Raw genomic sequence first — 13,786 nt, forward strand, 5'->3', positions numbered from 1 at the left:
GCTCTGCTCTGTGAGGCCCCATCTGCAGCACTGCGTCCAGGTCTGGAGCCCCAGGACAAGAAAGACAGGGAGCTGTTGGAGAGGGTCCAGAGGAGCCACAAAGATGAGCAGAGGCTGCAGCACTCCCTACAAAGACAGGCTGAGGGAGCTGGGCTTGTTCAGCATGGAGAAGAGAAGCTGCGGGGTGACCTCAGTGCAGCCTGCAGGACCTAAAGGGAGCCTGCAGACAGGAGGGGAGTCAGCTCTTGGAAAGGGGAGATAACAGCAGGACAGGGGAATGGTTGGAAGGTGAGGGAGGGCAGATGGAGGTTGGATGTGAGGGGGAAGTTGTTTGCTGTGAGAGTGGTGAGGTGCTGGAACAGCTGCCCAGAGAGGTTGTGGATGCCCCGTCCATCCCTGGAGCTGTTCAAGGCCAGGTTGGATGGGGCCCTGGGCAGCCTGGTTTAGCATTAAATGGGGAGGTTGGTGGCCCTGCATGTGGAAGGGAGGTTGGAAATTCATGATCCTTGAGGTCCCTTCCAAGCCTGGCCATTCTGTGATTCTGTGATTCTGTGACAACAGAGGGATCAGTTTGACAAAATGGCAAAGAGTGCCATCTCCAAGTACGAATAGTGGCAAACTAGTTTGGTTTTGTCTTGTCATGTGCCTTCCTGGCACAAACCACCTTACCCAAGCAAATAAAACAAGTTTTTGGTTCTTTGGAGGGGATTTCTTCACTGGGCCAATTCACTGAGTACGTGTCACATATTGATTCACTGAATTCATGCAGCATTTACTTTTCCAGATGATCATTAGTGTTCAAGCATGGAGGAAACATGGTCAGAACATTGCATTCTGACTCTTCTATTGCACAAGTGCGTTATGAAAGAAAGAGTTATGTAAAATTCATGGTGGATTTCACTATTTCCTATTTAACCGTTCTGCAATAGCATGTACAATGTTCCAGAAATTCACTTCACGTACAATAAATGTGAGTCAGAATAACATAGCTTTTAACATCCTTACAGTAAAACAGAGGATGATGCTGAATTTCTCCTCTGCTAACACAAGACCTTCCACTTTGACTCACAGTCCTGAAGCTAGCAGATACTCTGGAGAGTATTATTTAACAAACAGCGAATACAGATCTGGAATATTTTTATTGTTGTTTGGCTGCTGTATGTGCAGAATGTAATTACAGCAGACCATTATTATGGTATAGAATTTTCTGGAAAAAACATTTTCCTGTGCATTCCCAGCACATAGCAGTCTCTCTGCTAAGGACACTCTAAAGGTCCCGTAGCGAAATATCCCTGCTGCCAATGCTGGTTCCACCCCATCCCATCCACCATCACTGGGGCTCCCAGAAGCAGCTGGCGCTGTGACCAGCCCACCCAGATGGAAGCTGGGGTTTCCCCTTGGACAAGTTCAGTGCCTTTGGTAGATTCAGTGCTGGCTCCATGGGGACCATAACAAATACAGGAGGAATTCAAGGATCTCTTTGTTTGCAGTCCAAATAAATACAGCAAGGGCGAAAGATCCACAGAAATTGAACTGTGGTCTTAAGACAGAAGATAATAAAAGGAATTTTGTCAAGATAGTACTCTGGGAAGTGGGGTTTACCACTGCTCTTGCCGTTAATGTTTGAATCCAAGGGCTTTTCTGCAGTTTTACAAGCACAGCCGAGCTGCCACGTATGTGCTGGCATAGCTGTGATAGCAGAAAAAAGAGCATTTTTCCTGGCTTAGTTTATATTGTCTAGAAGTGGCTTAAGATAAAGGAAAACATGTCACTTGTCCTAAAAACATTTAAGCAAGAAATTTATCAGCATAGTAATATGGGTTTAAATTAATGTGTCAGCATATATGTATATAATCTTCCTGTAGATTGCAGTGGAAGTGGAGCTTCTTGAGACAACGTAGCGGTTGGCTTTTCACCAGCATTATATGTAAACTGGCTGGTGGGACAGAATTCTGCTGTATCACAAAGCCTGGATTACTGCCGTTTCCCATGGGAATATGTATCCCTGGAATAAGAGTTTTGTTAGAAAGCCACAGGGGAAAAAGCAGCTGCTAACACCACTGATAGCAGCGCAATGTGACAGCAAACTGGTAATGGCTGCTGTGGGCTATTAGTTCTGAAGATGCTTTTTTCAGAATCTATCTCAAATGGCATAGCTGCAAAGGGAGGCCAGCAGCCACAGCAACAGCATGCAACAAAAGAGGATGTCCTAGAGAAAGAGGGATGCAAACGGGTCAGTTTTTAAACAAAGAATGGATTTTTTGAGATTGTTCTGAAATGGATGAGTGCTTCCCTAAAATTCCCAGAAGGCTGCAGTTGTCAGGGAAGGTGCATGAGATCTCTCCGGCCACTGGTTTTCACTACAGGAGGAACTGGAATCGCTGGGGCTGTCAGCTACAGCAGCTGTTTGGCAGCCTCTGTCTGGTCTCAAGCTCTTTGGATGAACAACTTCATGCAACAGGGAGATGTGACCTCCACTTGCCTCCCACTGCAGGTGCTGCCCCATCAAACAGGATCACCATTCAAAGATGCAATGGTAACTCCCCAGCACCTTTTGTATCATGCATGACTTCTAGGCCCTCGCTGTGCTTTGTGCATGAGTCATGCAAATCTTATGCCACGCAAAGCAAAAACAGCTCCACCATGCACAGATTTTATCTCTCAAATAGAAAGTGTATTTTTTTTTTTTTGGTTGTACAGTTTACTCCTTTGAAGAACTTACTGATTTCTGTGAAATCACTATAGAACTGGCTGGCTCTCATCTCTTTGAATGGAAACATTTTGTTGAAAGACGTAACGCAAAATGAACTGAAACCCTGCATTTTAACATCCGTTGTTTTCAGTTTCCAGTTACAAGCTAATACAACTGCAGATCCCATATCTCACACCACACCTCCTAGTTTCACTGGCACTACCTGGAGCTCTCGTGACGGCAGAGCTCTCCTCTCCCCATCCCATTGCTGCTGAGAATCACAGCTCTGCCCTTGATCTCTGTTGCCCCAATTGATGCAAAAGCTGATAGCCCACTGAAGACAGAAGCCTGGTGCTCAACTCTGATATTCAATTTCAGTGTTTAATGAAGGGAAGCTATCACCAGTCGTAAGGTGCTGTGCTTAGTAGTAAGGAATATGTGGGGGAAACTACTCAGGTTATTTAAATTTTGCTCAGAAGTGCAAAGTCCTAATGATTTAGAATTTCAGACTCGCATTTTTTGGCTCCCAGTTTCTCCGTAAGATCTGATATTGCTAAAGAACATGAGATGCCATTTCTATTTCAGGGCTTTTTTTCTGATGAGTCCAGCCAAATACTTACATCTGAAATCCTTTCAGAGAGGACAAAAAGGTTTTTCAGATTTGTGCAAGCTGATAAATTTAAATGAAAGCTACAGATCTAACGCTCCAGTTGACTGCACACTTGCTCAATTCCGGCAGCTTATTAAAGACAGTGCTTACTTGGCCTTTCTGTCTATTATGGATGCAATTTATTTAGCAAAAGAAAAGTTTATTGCTTAATAGTCTAGGCTCAGTTGCGCTGCATCACTGTGCTTACTTGCTGCTATTGCTCTGCTGCATCATTTGCCTTTTCTTGCTGGTCCCAGCAAGGACCCATGAAGATCCCACCCTACTCTGAGACAGAACCAGATATGGAGTGAATTTGCATGACCATTTTCTAATCCAAACAGGTATCCTGACTGCAGCAAGCCAGATGTGCAGCCAGAAGTGGCTGGCTGCCCTACTGCAAAATGATCCTGTGCACCTGAACCATCAATATGCCAAGGCTTTCTATCTGAGTTTGCTTTCCCCTGCTCTACATCTTTTATTCCAAAGCTCAGATGATGTGTTAAACACTTCCTGTCTTCAAAAAAAAAACCCAACCTCTGAACTAAAATCCACAACATTATGATCATATAGAGATCCAAATCCAGTGAACCTGAGTCAAACCAAAACGTGCCTGTGGGTGCACAGTAAGTTCTGAACAATGAGAACTAGAGCTGACACTGTTGAAATCTCCACCTAGCCCACGCTGTTAAATTGCATGCAACTCATTTGCCTAGAAATATGCCTGGGACATATCAGTTGGGTGCATCACTGTGACTCTCCCTCTTCATCCCTGTCCTGGAAAGACCAGCATGGTGAAATCTTCAAGCAGGCTTTGCCTGGCTCTTCATCCCCAGATTGTGTCCCCTGTTCTTGGATGGTGGGTTTCACCAAAACCTCTCTGAGGTCACCACAAGGTAAGTGCCGCGGTAAGGGGAGCCCTTGGGGACTTAAAGCAGCAGTCTAAACAAACTTACTCTTCTCCTGGCTAGCTATAGTATATTTGAAACCTGGCTGTGTCAGGCGTCTTCTGCTTGACAAAATTTCATTCAGTTTTAACATTCGAGCTACTAACCCCAACAAAGAGAAGAGTCATTGCAGCCCCCTAGGAACCCTCTAATGGCAAACAGCTCTGACTCACCTTCCAACACACCAAGTTTATTTATAGAGTTTTGAAGATCATTTCAAACACAAAAGACCTGGAAATGCGAGACACAAATAGGTCCTTTAGGAGAAGAACATAACAGAGCTGCAGAGGGTGTAATTCACTCTCCTTTCCATTTAACAACGCTGCTGGTGATGGTGATGGCTGGGCAATTTGCTGCGCGTGGGCAACAGCGTCCTGGAAAGGATGGGCTGTAGGTTGCAATTCTCCTGGCTGGAGATTTCCATGCAGAAAATGCCTGGTAAAATCTTATTCACTCTGAAGACAGATAAATCATAGTAATTGTTTTTCAGAGCCTGAGATAAATGCAGCCTCTGGTAAGGGTACAGGATTTGAGTGGGCTCAAAGCAGAGCTTGAACTCCACAGGAGATAAGAAAGCCTGTGACACTCACTCCCTCAGCATAAGGTTGAACATAACTCTGGCTGTGCACAAAAAAACGTCTCCAAACATGGCAGCAACCAAACTCTTCGCACAGATAAATAAATGACCCCGATGGTCACGTGCTGACACCAAACCCTGGTCACGGACATGGCTCAAGGTCTAAGGCACTGAGGATAGGCTTCTGGCTGAAAATTAGTAAAGCTTCTTATTAAACCAGCTATTCAAATCCATCACATAAAGAAATATTCCTAGCCATTCTGATTCCAGCACTCCTTTCAAGAAGTGTTAACAAATAAAAAGAGAATTACAAAAGCCCTGCAATTCGGGAGCAAGGAAACCTGTACTTAGCATCACTAATTCTTGCTGTACTCTATAATTTAGTTCTCCTCTTTAAGTTTTATGGTAAACGTTGGATTTTCTGGAATGCCTCAGATTTCCACTTTGGATCCAAAGGTCTCTTGGTAGTAGGAAAGCAGGAGATTTGTGGAAGAACAAAGCAACACAAAAAAAGATCTCTAAGGGGTTGCATGCACCAGACTGGTTGAGATTTTGGCTGTGGGCTTCTTCCTAATTCACAAGGCAATCAGACACTCCCTGTTGTGCCAGATCAATAATTTGTTTTCAACAGCTCTGTGTGGCTGTGCTGTAATCGCAGCAGGGGACACCATTGGAGATGCCTTTGTGTGCGTGACCCAGCTCTTGTGCATGTTCACCAGCCCGCGGAGAAGTGAGACATCCAAGGGTTCAAGCAGGTACCCAGGGACACTTGTGTGAGGGCCTACACATGTTGTTGTGTGCCTGAGCCTTGGTCGCTGGCCAGGCTGTCCCAAAAAAGGACAATGGATTCAGATTTCCTGTTTCTAGCTTCGCAGTGGCGTGTTTTCTCAAAGCTTGTTCTCTTTGTCGCGCTTTCCCTCCCCAGCACACCTTTCCAGAGAGAATTCTCAGCAATGCCCTATTCCCCAGATGTCCTGGAGCGGCATGTCGGTTCAGAAGTACACGAGCTGCCACACTTTTGCCAGAGTTGCCCTTGAAAATTCGGTCGTGTAAGAAACAAAACAAAAAGTCTCAGTGAAACTCCATAGGTGTCAATTTAAAAATTGACTACTACTGCTAAAGTACTCTTACATACCATGAAATTCTGTTGTAATTTCCTTCTAAGCAGCCTGGGGTTAATGAGGCTGAAGAGAATGATAGGAAGGAAATTATATATTCTTTTTTTCTCATCATGTCCCAAATGTCACCTCTGACCTGTCTTTCTATTTCTGGCATGGACTAAACTGCCTCTATTTATTTAGCAACCTACACACCATCACAGTAACATAGCAACAGTACTTTCAGTTGTGAATTCGAAAAAAAACACGGAAAAAAAAGAACATGTTTTTCATAAGCAAACTGTTAAGACCTTACGATCTAGTAACACTACAATATACAATAAATGCTTCTGTTTTCCCTTTTACAAGCCACTACTATGAGGTTCCCACTCTGCAAAGCCAGTGGAGAGACGCCTGAAGGAAGCGGGCAGCATCACCACTGAGATGGCTTCTAGCTGTGCAAGTCACACTTGCCCCTGACCTTCTTGTTTGCTTGTCCTAATGATGTTTCAGCTCAAACAGTTCTCAGGCTCAGCAGAGATGAAAGCAGGAGTTTGGGGAAGATACTGAAATGATGATGGAATGTATTTGGTGTTTTCCCTTCATGTTTCAAGAGCAGTTTCCCATTATCTTATGATGTGCAGCTCAGGTGATCTGTCCAAAAGAGACACTACAGAAAGCAATGAAATGAAATAGGAGCCACAGTCCAATTTACAGCCAACGTTTAGGAGTTCAAATCTCACTACAGGAAGAGTAAGTGAGAGGAGAGCCATAAAGCACCCGTCATGTCAGAGGGGTACTGCCTAAGGACACTCTGCAAATCCTGTCTAGTGGGAGCAAGGTGCCAGAGTATCTCAGAAAAGCAATTCTGCTATTAAGTAGCAGTGCTACTTATTTTTAAGCCTAGGGCCTCAGTGAGAACTTAATCACTTTATTAAGATGGGTTCAAAATGTTGAACATATTAAAAATAAAACTACTTACGATTGCAAAGCTTCTACTATAAATATTAGTAAACAACACAGATGCAGTAGCTGCAGCAGCAGCGAGCGCTTCACGCAGCAGTGTGGGCCTTGTGCAAGTGTGGCCTCATTGCTTCTGTAAGCCCAGCTGGTACCTCTTCACTTAGTGCTTCTCTGCAGAGCTCTGGCCAGCACACGGCCACCCAGCCTGCCAGCAGCTCTGCAGTGTGTGCCTACACACCTACAGGCATGAGCGTCCAGCCTGCCCAGCCCCTGCTGAGCAGGATTTCACAAGGCATCAGCTCAATGCTTCTGTTTTAGAGGCTTTATCACCCAGAGCATGAAATCTGCATGTAACAAATGGATGACTGCTCCCAACTCCTGGCTGCTTCTTCTTGGCACCACCGGCTCCTGTCAGCCTGAACAAATGTCTTCACAACTGCAAGATCCTTGACCTTCCACAAACAGTTTGTAAGTCTGGTATGTGAAAACAGACTGTCCACAAACTATGCACTCTGCTGAGATTACAACGGGTGCACATTCAGAAAGGGCCCCATTATGACTATTATTCTGCTCAACAGAAATACAAATGCAGAACCCACAGTCTCCGAGACTTGGGATTCAAAGGGCAAATAATATTTGCTATTAACAGGGCTCACAGAAACTACTGTCTTTTAAAACATACTGTCAAAAATGAGTCAAAAGCTTTCAGGTGTCAATCCGAGTTCCATTTAAATTAACACCTTCATTTAAGTAATTTTGAACTCATACTAGCAATGACATTTTACTGTCTTTTCATCAAAAGTTCCGTAGGAACAGATACTGAGGAGCTGACATGCACTGCTTCGGGCTCTGGTGGAAAACTGTGAGGTGGTTTTGACTGCAGGGCTCAGTGGGGTTTCTGGCATCAGCTACTTTAGAAGAAGGGAAATAGCAAAATCTCTAAGAACAGTGGTTTCATTCTGGCTATTAGAAAGCTATTAATGAGTTAAGCTCAGAAAGGAAAGAGAATGTTTTGCTGCTGTGAAGGCAGACACCGGTTTTATTTTATTTTTAACAAATATCAAGTACTAAATTATGCAGCAGATTTTAAAACCAAACTTTGCATGGCTTTTAGGGCTTTTTTTTCCTGACGTAACACATACAAGAACAAGTGAGGAATTTTATAAAACAGAACATAAGAAAAGGTTGAAATCTAGCATTTTATTCAACAATTAGGTGAGAAAGAGGAAAATCTATTTTATCTGGCTGCTTGTAATGTTTTGACATGCAAATTTCATTTCAAACATAGCATTCTTTCCTTATCTCATTGTTAATTCATTTCCAACTCAAATGAAAAGGACAAGCAAACAAATAAAAGAGACTGCTTCTCTACAAAGTGATGCCATAGGAGTAAAGTTACCCTTTCCCCTGAAAACATCATGTTGGCATAATGTGCATTCATAGCATTTTGACACATCGTCAATAAAAGTAATGTGTTTATTCACATTACAGTTTTCATGCTACAACAAATAGTTCACCAAAGTGCTACTTTTAATGCTTTTTCCTCCAATATATGTTCAATTGCATCACGAGTTTAATTACCACTCAAGTTAACATTTCCTTCTCAATTCCAAACATGTTTTTTTAAGTCTTTACTTTTGAATGCAAAGAACTGATAAGTCGTGGCTTTCTGTTTTGAATAGAAACCAATAGCTGGACATTCCTGTGCTCTGAAAACATGTAGGCAAAGATTAAACTGGGGCTTCAGAGCTATTACAGCCCCACCCAAATAAATAGTCTGAGGGAAGTTATTCTGCTTAACATTCTGATACTCAGGTTGCCAAGAACAGCAGTGTTTTTTAGAAATTATTTTTTCTTAGAAGTCAGCCTATCTCGTTAAACATTGTATTTGAACTACCAAAATGCAGTCAAGATGGAAGAAAATGGTCTAGAATAAACATTGTGCTTAACCTACCAAAGCACGATCAAATGGCGGAACGTGGTCCGGTTTGCATCATACTAATTATAAACATTTAAGGATGGAAGCTCCTCCCTAAAATACATTTTCTGCTGTTGTTTTTACCTGTGAGATCTGTTTGTTCGGTGTTTCACAAAGAAGGGGATCAGCTAAAAGGATCCATAATCTTCACCACAGGGCACTCTAATTCCCACCTTCCCAAAATTTGCACACATTATCTAAATGCACTCAATTATCTCAGTGCAATTTGGGGACGTGGATTCCAGCAGGGTATGAAAGGTGGCCATAGCTCTCTGTTCAGAGAGGGCAGAGCATGAGAGGCTTTGTAGGAACATCTGGAAATGAACAGACTGATGGACAGAAGTTACATTCTAGTTATTTTTTTTGAAAAAATACCCCAGCTCCCAAACCAGCAGCAGAAGTATCTGAGTTCACACAGCACTTGGGGATTTCTTTTAGACATGGCAGTGTCACCAGACGACACCAGAGCAGAGAGCAGCTCCACATCCCACCCACCCCTCGCTGTGCTGAGTGATTCTTGTTCCTATTACTTGAGCAAACTCTTCCATAGTTCTATTTTACTTTTTCTTCTTAGTGGCCAGTAACTTCCCATTTGCTCTCCTGATAAACATCAGAACTTCAGTTAAAAATGAGGAAGTCATCTAAATTCTCTTATCTCGTACAACCATAGCGATGGGCACAATGGTCAAGTCTCGGCCAGTCCCCCAGCACAGGCAGCCATCTCGTGCTACCTGCTGTGCCCTTCTGATGGCCCTTCCCACACAGCAGCAGGGACACTACTTTCCTACCTTTTTGATTTATGACACTGCTAATTTTGGTTCCGTGAACCTACCCAACTTGCTGTGGAAGCCATAACTCCACAGGCCATCTTTTAAACTTCACTTCACTTACCAGAACTTGCCTGCAGACACCCTGTGTGGCACAGATTCCATACTCAAAAATCCAAATGGATGTAAACTCTTAGTCTCCACCTGGTCAGGCTGCTCATCTGATGCTAGCTGAGCCCTCTGCCTTTGCAGCTCAGACACTCCAACAAGTAGAGTGTTAAGAAGTGCAAAGCTCAATTTTCTCCCCTTTGTTTCATTTTAGACTCTTGTTCTAGAGATGCTGAGAAGGAATTTTGATTTTCAGTAATATCTAAAGAATCCAGTTCATCAAGTAAAGCGAGGGACTTTTTTTTTGAGCAAGTGGTCTTCCCTCATCAGTTTGTACAGTACAGTTCTTCAGCTGGGGTACAGCTGTGCAGCGCTGGCTTAATGGAGCTGCACAGACTCACACCAAGCAAGGGTCTGTCTGCAGCCTTCACTCCTGCAGCCCGCCTAAGGAGAACTCACTGAGCAGCAGGTGGGCTGCTGACTGCCACTGCTGCTCCTGGGCAGGAGGAGCTACCCTACAGCACAGCGGCTCAAGGGTTCAGATTAGCTGCCTGCTAAAAATCTGATCTCCATCTCCTTATCAGCACATGAAAAATATACCTTCTCCATGGCATTTATCTCTTACTTCATTAAGCATCCTCTGTGCCCTTGCCATGCTTTTATTTCCCTCGCTGTGACATTCTGCACTGGCTGTAAAATGCCCTTGTTTTCCAGACCATGAAGCGATTTTCTCCCTATTTCACTGAGCAGAAAACAACTATTACGATTCAGTGATCAGGTACATCTCAACATGAAAAGCAACATAAAGCTTGATGTTCAAGGCTGATGTTACAGAACTGGGCTACAACACCGTCCTGAGCATTGTGATTCTTAACACACACTTTTTCCCCTTGAGGCTCCTTCTGCCTAACCCAACCCCCTGGCTGGAAGCATTTAGCTCTAACACAAGGCACAGAGCAACCACTGGACTTGCAGCAGGTTCTTCCATGACATCTAATTTCCTGCAGAGGCTGATACTCGCAATCCACTAATGCCCATAACAGACATCTCCAGTGGGGCCAGGTTTTCCTCCCGCAGGTCTGAGTCTGCCTGAAATTGCATTTTCAGCCTCTAGCAGGACAGACTTCACCTCGCCATGCCACTTCCCAGTTTTGCAGAGCGCCTTCTTCCTCTCTTGCCCGCCCCTCGCCCGGCTCCCCTGAACCCCCAGCACACATGGCCCCAGTGGGCAACAGACCCTAAAACAAAGCGGAGAAATGAGAGCAGCACAGCTTTCGGGTCACACACAGGGGACAAAGAATGGCAGCAAACACCCACAGTTCTCCCAGGAGAGTCCTCTGCCTCCCCAGCCAGGCTGCTACGGCAGACTCACATTTCAGGTGTCAGGCAGAGGAGCAGAACTGCTTGCACTATGAGCACAGTATCAGAGTATTTGCCTGCTGGAGCGTGGCTCCCTGTGCTTTCTAATGAATTCTCAGCGTTTTGCACTAAGCACTCTGTTTTTACAGAAAGTTACACGCGGGTAATTAATCTCATGTTCGTTTCCTGCACATGTAAGGGAGCAGCCTTTGTTAGGGAATGATAAGACACTTCTAAGAATAGTACTACTGAGAGCATCAGCTTTGCGAGACTTTACAGGAAAAATACATACTCCTAACACCTGCTTTTTGTTTCTCAAAGTTTTGAAAATAACTGCTAACCTAGAGCCAAATCCTGTTCTTGTTTATGCATGGAAAGCCTGATTGGTCTCACTAGAGAGCAATTAAAAAGGAGGGCACGTTCTGGTCTTTACGGTCCCATTTTTCAAAGGCACACTGCCCTAATTTTATAAACATTAAACATTCCCACTGGCTTCAGGGGACTATCTGCAGTTCTCAGTTCCCAAATTCATCATTTTGTCCAGATCCCAATGAATGTCATGGGACTTTCTTGGTGATGGGTAGAGCCTGAGGAGTAAGAAGGGATCCGTGCACAGGCAGTGCTTGGGCCTGATGCTGAACTCAGGGAAACGTATGCTGGGAGGTGACACAGAGGGACGCAGCAGGCGGTGGGCAGCCCCTGAGCCCCCAGCCAGCTCTGCTACGGGTGGTGCCAGCAGACACGAGGGCTGCTGCCATGCTGGGCATGTGTGGCTGTTGGCTGCTGTGTGGAGCCAGCACCAGGCTGATGCTTGATGCCTCCTGAAACCCGCTGAAGCAGGCTTTGTTTTCCAGCTCTGTTGCTTTCAAGCAAGCAGGGCAGTTCGGCTGTGCTGCCTTCCAGCCCTGAGCGAGATGTGCAAGCTGCCACACTGGTGGAACTGTGAGAAGTGAACACAATGTCTTGTAGCACGTGAGAGACGTTTTCCATTTGGTTTGCATCATCTCGTCTGTCACCAGTCATATGAGAGGGAACACCAGCCTTAGTTGTGCTTACAGCAGATCTTTTTCTGCTCTGTTGTGGACAAAGGAGCAGTTCATCCTCCTAATCAGAAAACAAAGTCTAATCTGAAGAGATCCAGCTAATCTAGTCGTTCTTGCTGGAAGAGTAGCACAGAGCCACTGCACCAAGGTATGTAGTGCAGAACCCAATGGGGGTGGGCTGCAGCCAGTGCCACACTACTCTGAGCCCCTGTCATCCCCCTGACTGCATAATGGGAGCTTTCAAACCCCAGCTTTACCACTTTCTGTTTTCTGTGCTTTGCCCTTTTATGAATATTGAGTCATCAAAAATAGCTTCAGTGGCAGAGTTATTAATGGTACCAGCTGGGTGAATTAGTGGCTCCTGCACTGTCTGGTGCCTGTGCATAGGGCTATTAGCACCCCCGGGACAACACACCACGAAAATTACGTGTCCATATTTTATCTGCAGCTCCCTTGAGACACATCACTGTGCTTATTTTAGAGCTGGAAAACATTAGTGGAACAAAGCAAATATTCGGCCATTTCAATGCTGCATGCGATCTAAGAGAAGAAACTCCAGCTTACAGCAAGTTAAAAGTAAATCCAGTCTTAACCTCAGTAAATTCGCCTTTCTCCTAGTTTTAGCAGAAAGGAAAAACGACACCACTAAACGATCTCTGCCACGTTCTTCACAGGGCACTTATTCCTCATACGATACGAAAAAGCTCACATCAGCACTCTGCCCAAAAAAATGCTGATAAACAGAAGCGAATATGACGAATGACGTGAGCTGCGCTCGGCAGCGCGGTGCCCGGGGCAGGGCAGGCCGGCAGGGCGCACAGCGCAGCGTGAGCATCAGCACAGCACCTGCACGGGAGCATCAGGGCGCAGGACGGCCCCCGACGGACTTACGGTTTTATCCCTGTCCCAAGCGATTTTATTTATTTATTTGTTAAGGATATTACCCGGAATGCCTTCCTTGCAGCTCTGCAGCGATGCAGTTTCTTGTGTTTGCAACGCACACCCGTTTTTTTTTTTTTGGCTAGAAAAACAGATGCAGCGCGGAGCGGGAGCCGTTCGCACGGAGCGGCGCCGGTCCTCGTACCCGCAGCCAGCAGGGGCTGGGCAGCACTGCCCCTGCCCTCCCTGCTCCCCTGCCCCAGCCGCCCCGGCAGCACCGTTAAGTGACCGCTTCTGGCGCACTGAGCTGCTAAATAAAAGTATCCCGACCGCAGCCGTTAGCAAGCGTTACAGGCATCTTAACAAAGCTGAGCCTCCGAATGGAATGTGCTGGTTTTTGTTCTTTTTTTTTCTCTTTTTTTTTTTCAGGGGGATTCGCGCTCTTCCATGGGGAAAACGCGTCCGAAATTCTGTTACAAGGCTGTTGGTTACCGTAACGCTAACTGAAAGCGAGCTGCGGTTTTTAACCTAGAGCACGTTGCGTAACAGCAGCGGGGCTGCACGCGGACGGGGCACCGGAGCCCGGGGGCGCACAGACGGACCGCGGCTCCGTCCGCTCGGCTCGGGACGCGCCGGGAACGGCAGCCCGCCGGGGAGGGACGGGCTCCGCGCGCACTTACGTATCGCTTCAGCTTCCTCTCGGGAGGGGACTTGATGAGCCAGCCGGTTC

General features: G+C 45.5%; 1 protein-coding gene across 1 annotated transcript in view; it reads right to left on the reverse strand.

Moving 5' to 3' along the window:
- The window catches only part of GAB3 (GRB2 associated binding protein 3), a gene marked incomplete at its 5' end in the record, with an annotated part of 54,733 nt that extends 40,949 nt beyond the window's left edge, over positions 1–13,784 (reverse strand). The window contains one exon of the mRNA XM_010715393.2: positions 13,737–13,784. Within this exon, the coding sequence (XP_010713695.2) occupies positions 13,737–13,784 (48 nt within the window). The remainder of the gene's footprint in view (positions 1–13,736) is intronic.
- Between the last annotated feature and the right edge of the window lie 2 nt (positions 13,785–13,786).

Source organism: Meleagris gallopavo, chromosome 9 (assembly GCF_000146605.3).
Source record: "Meleagris gallopavo isolate NT-WF06-2002-E0010 breed Aviagen turkey brand Nicholas breeding stock chromosome 9, Turkey_5.1, whole genome shotgun sequence".
NCBI classification, from domain to species: domain Eukaryota; kingdom Metazoa; phylum Chordata; class Aves; order Galliformes; family Phasianidae; genus Meleagris; species Meleagris gallopavo.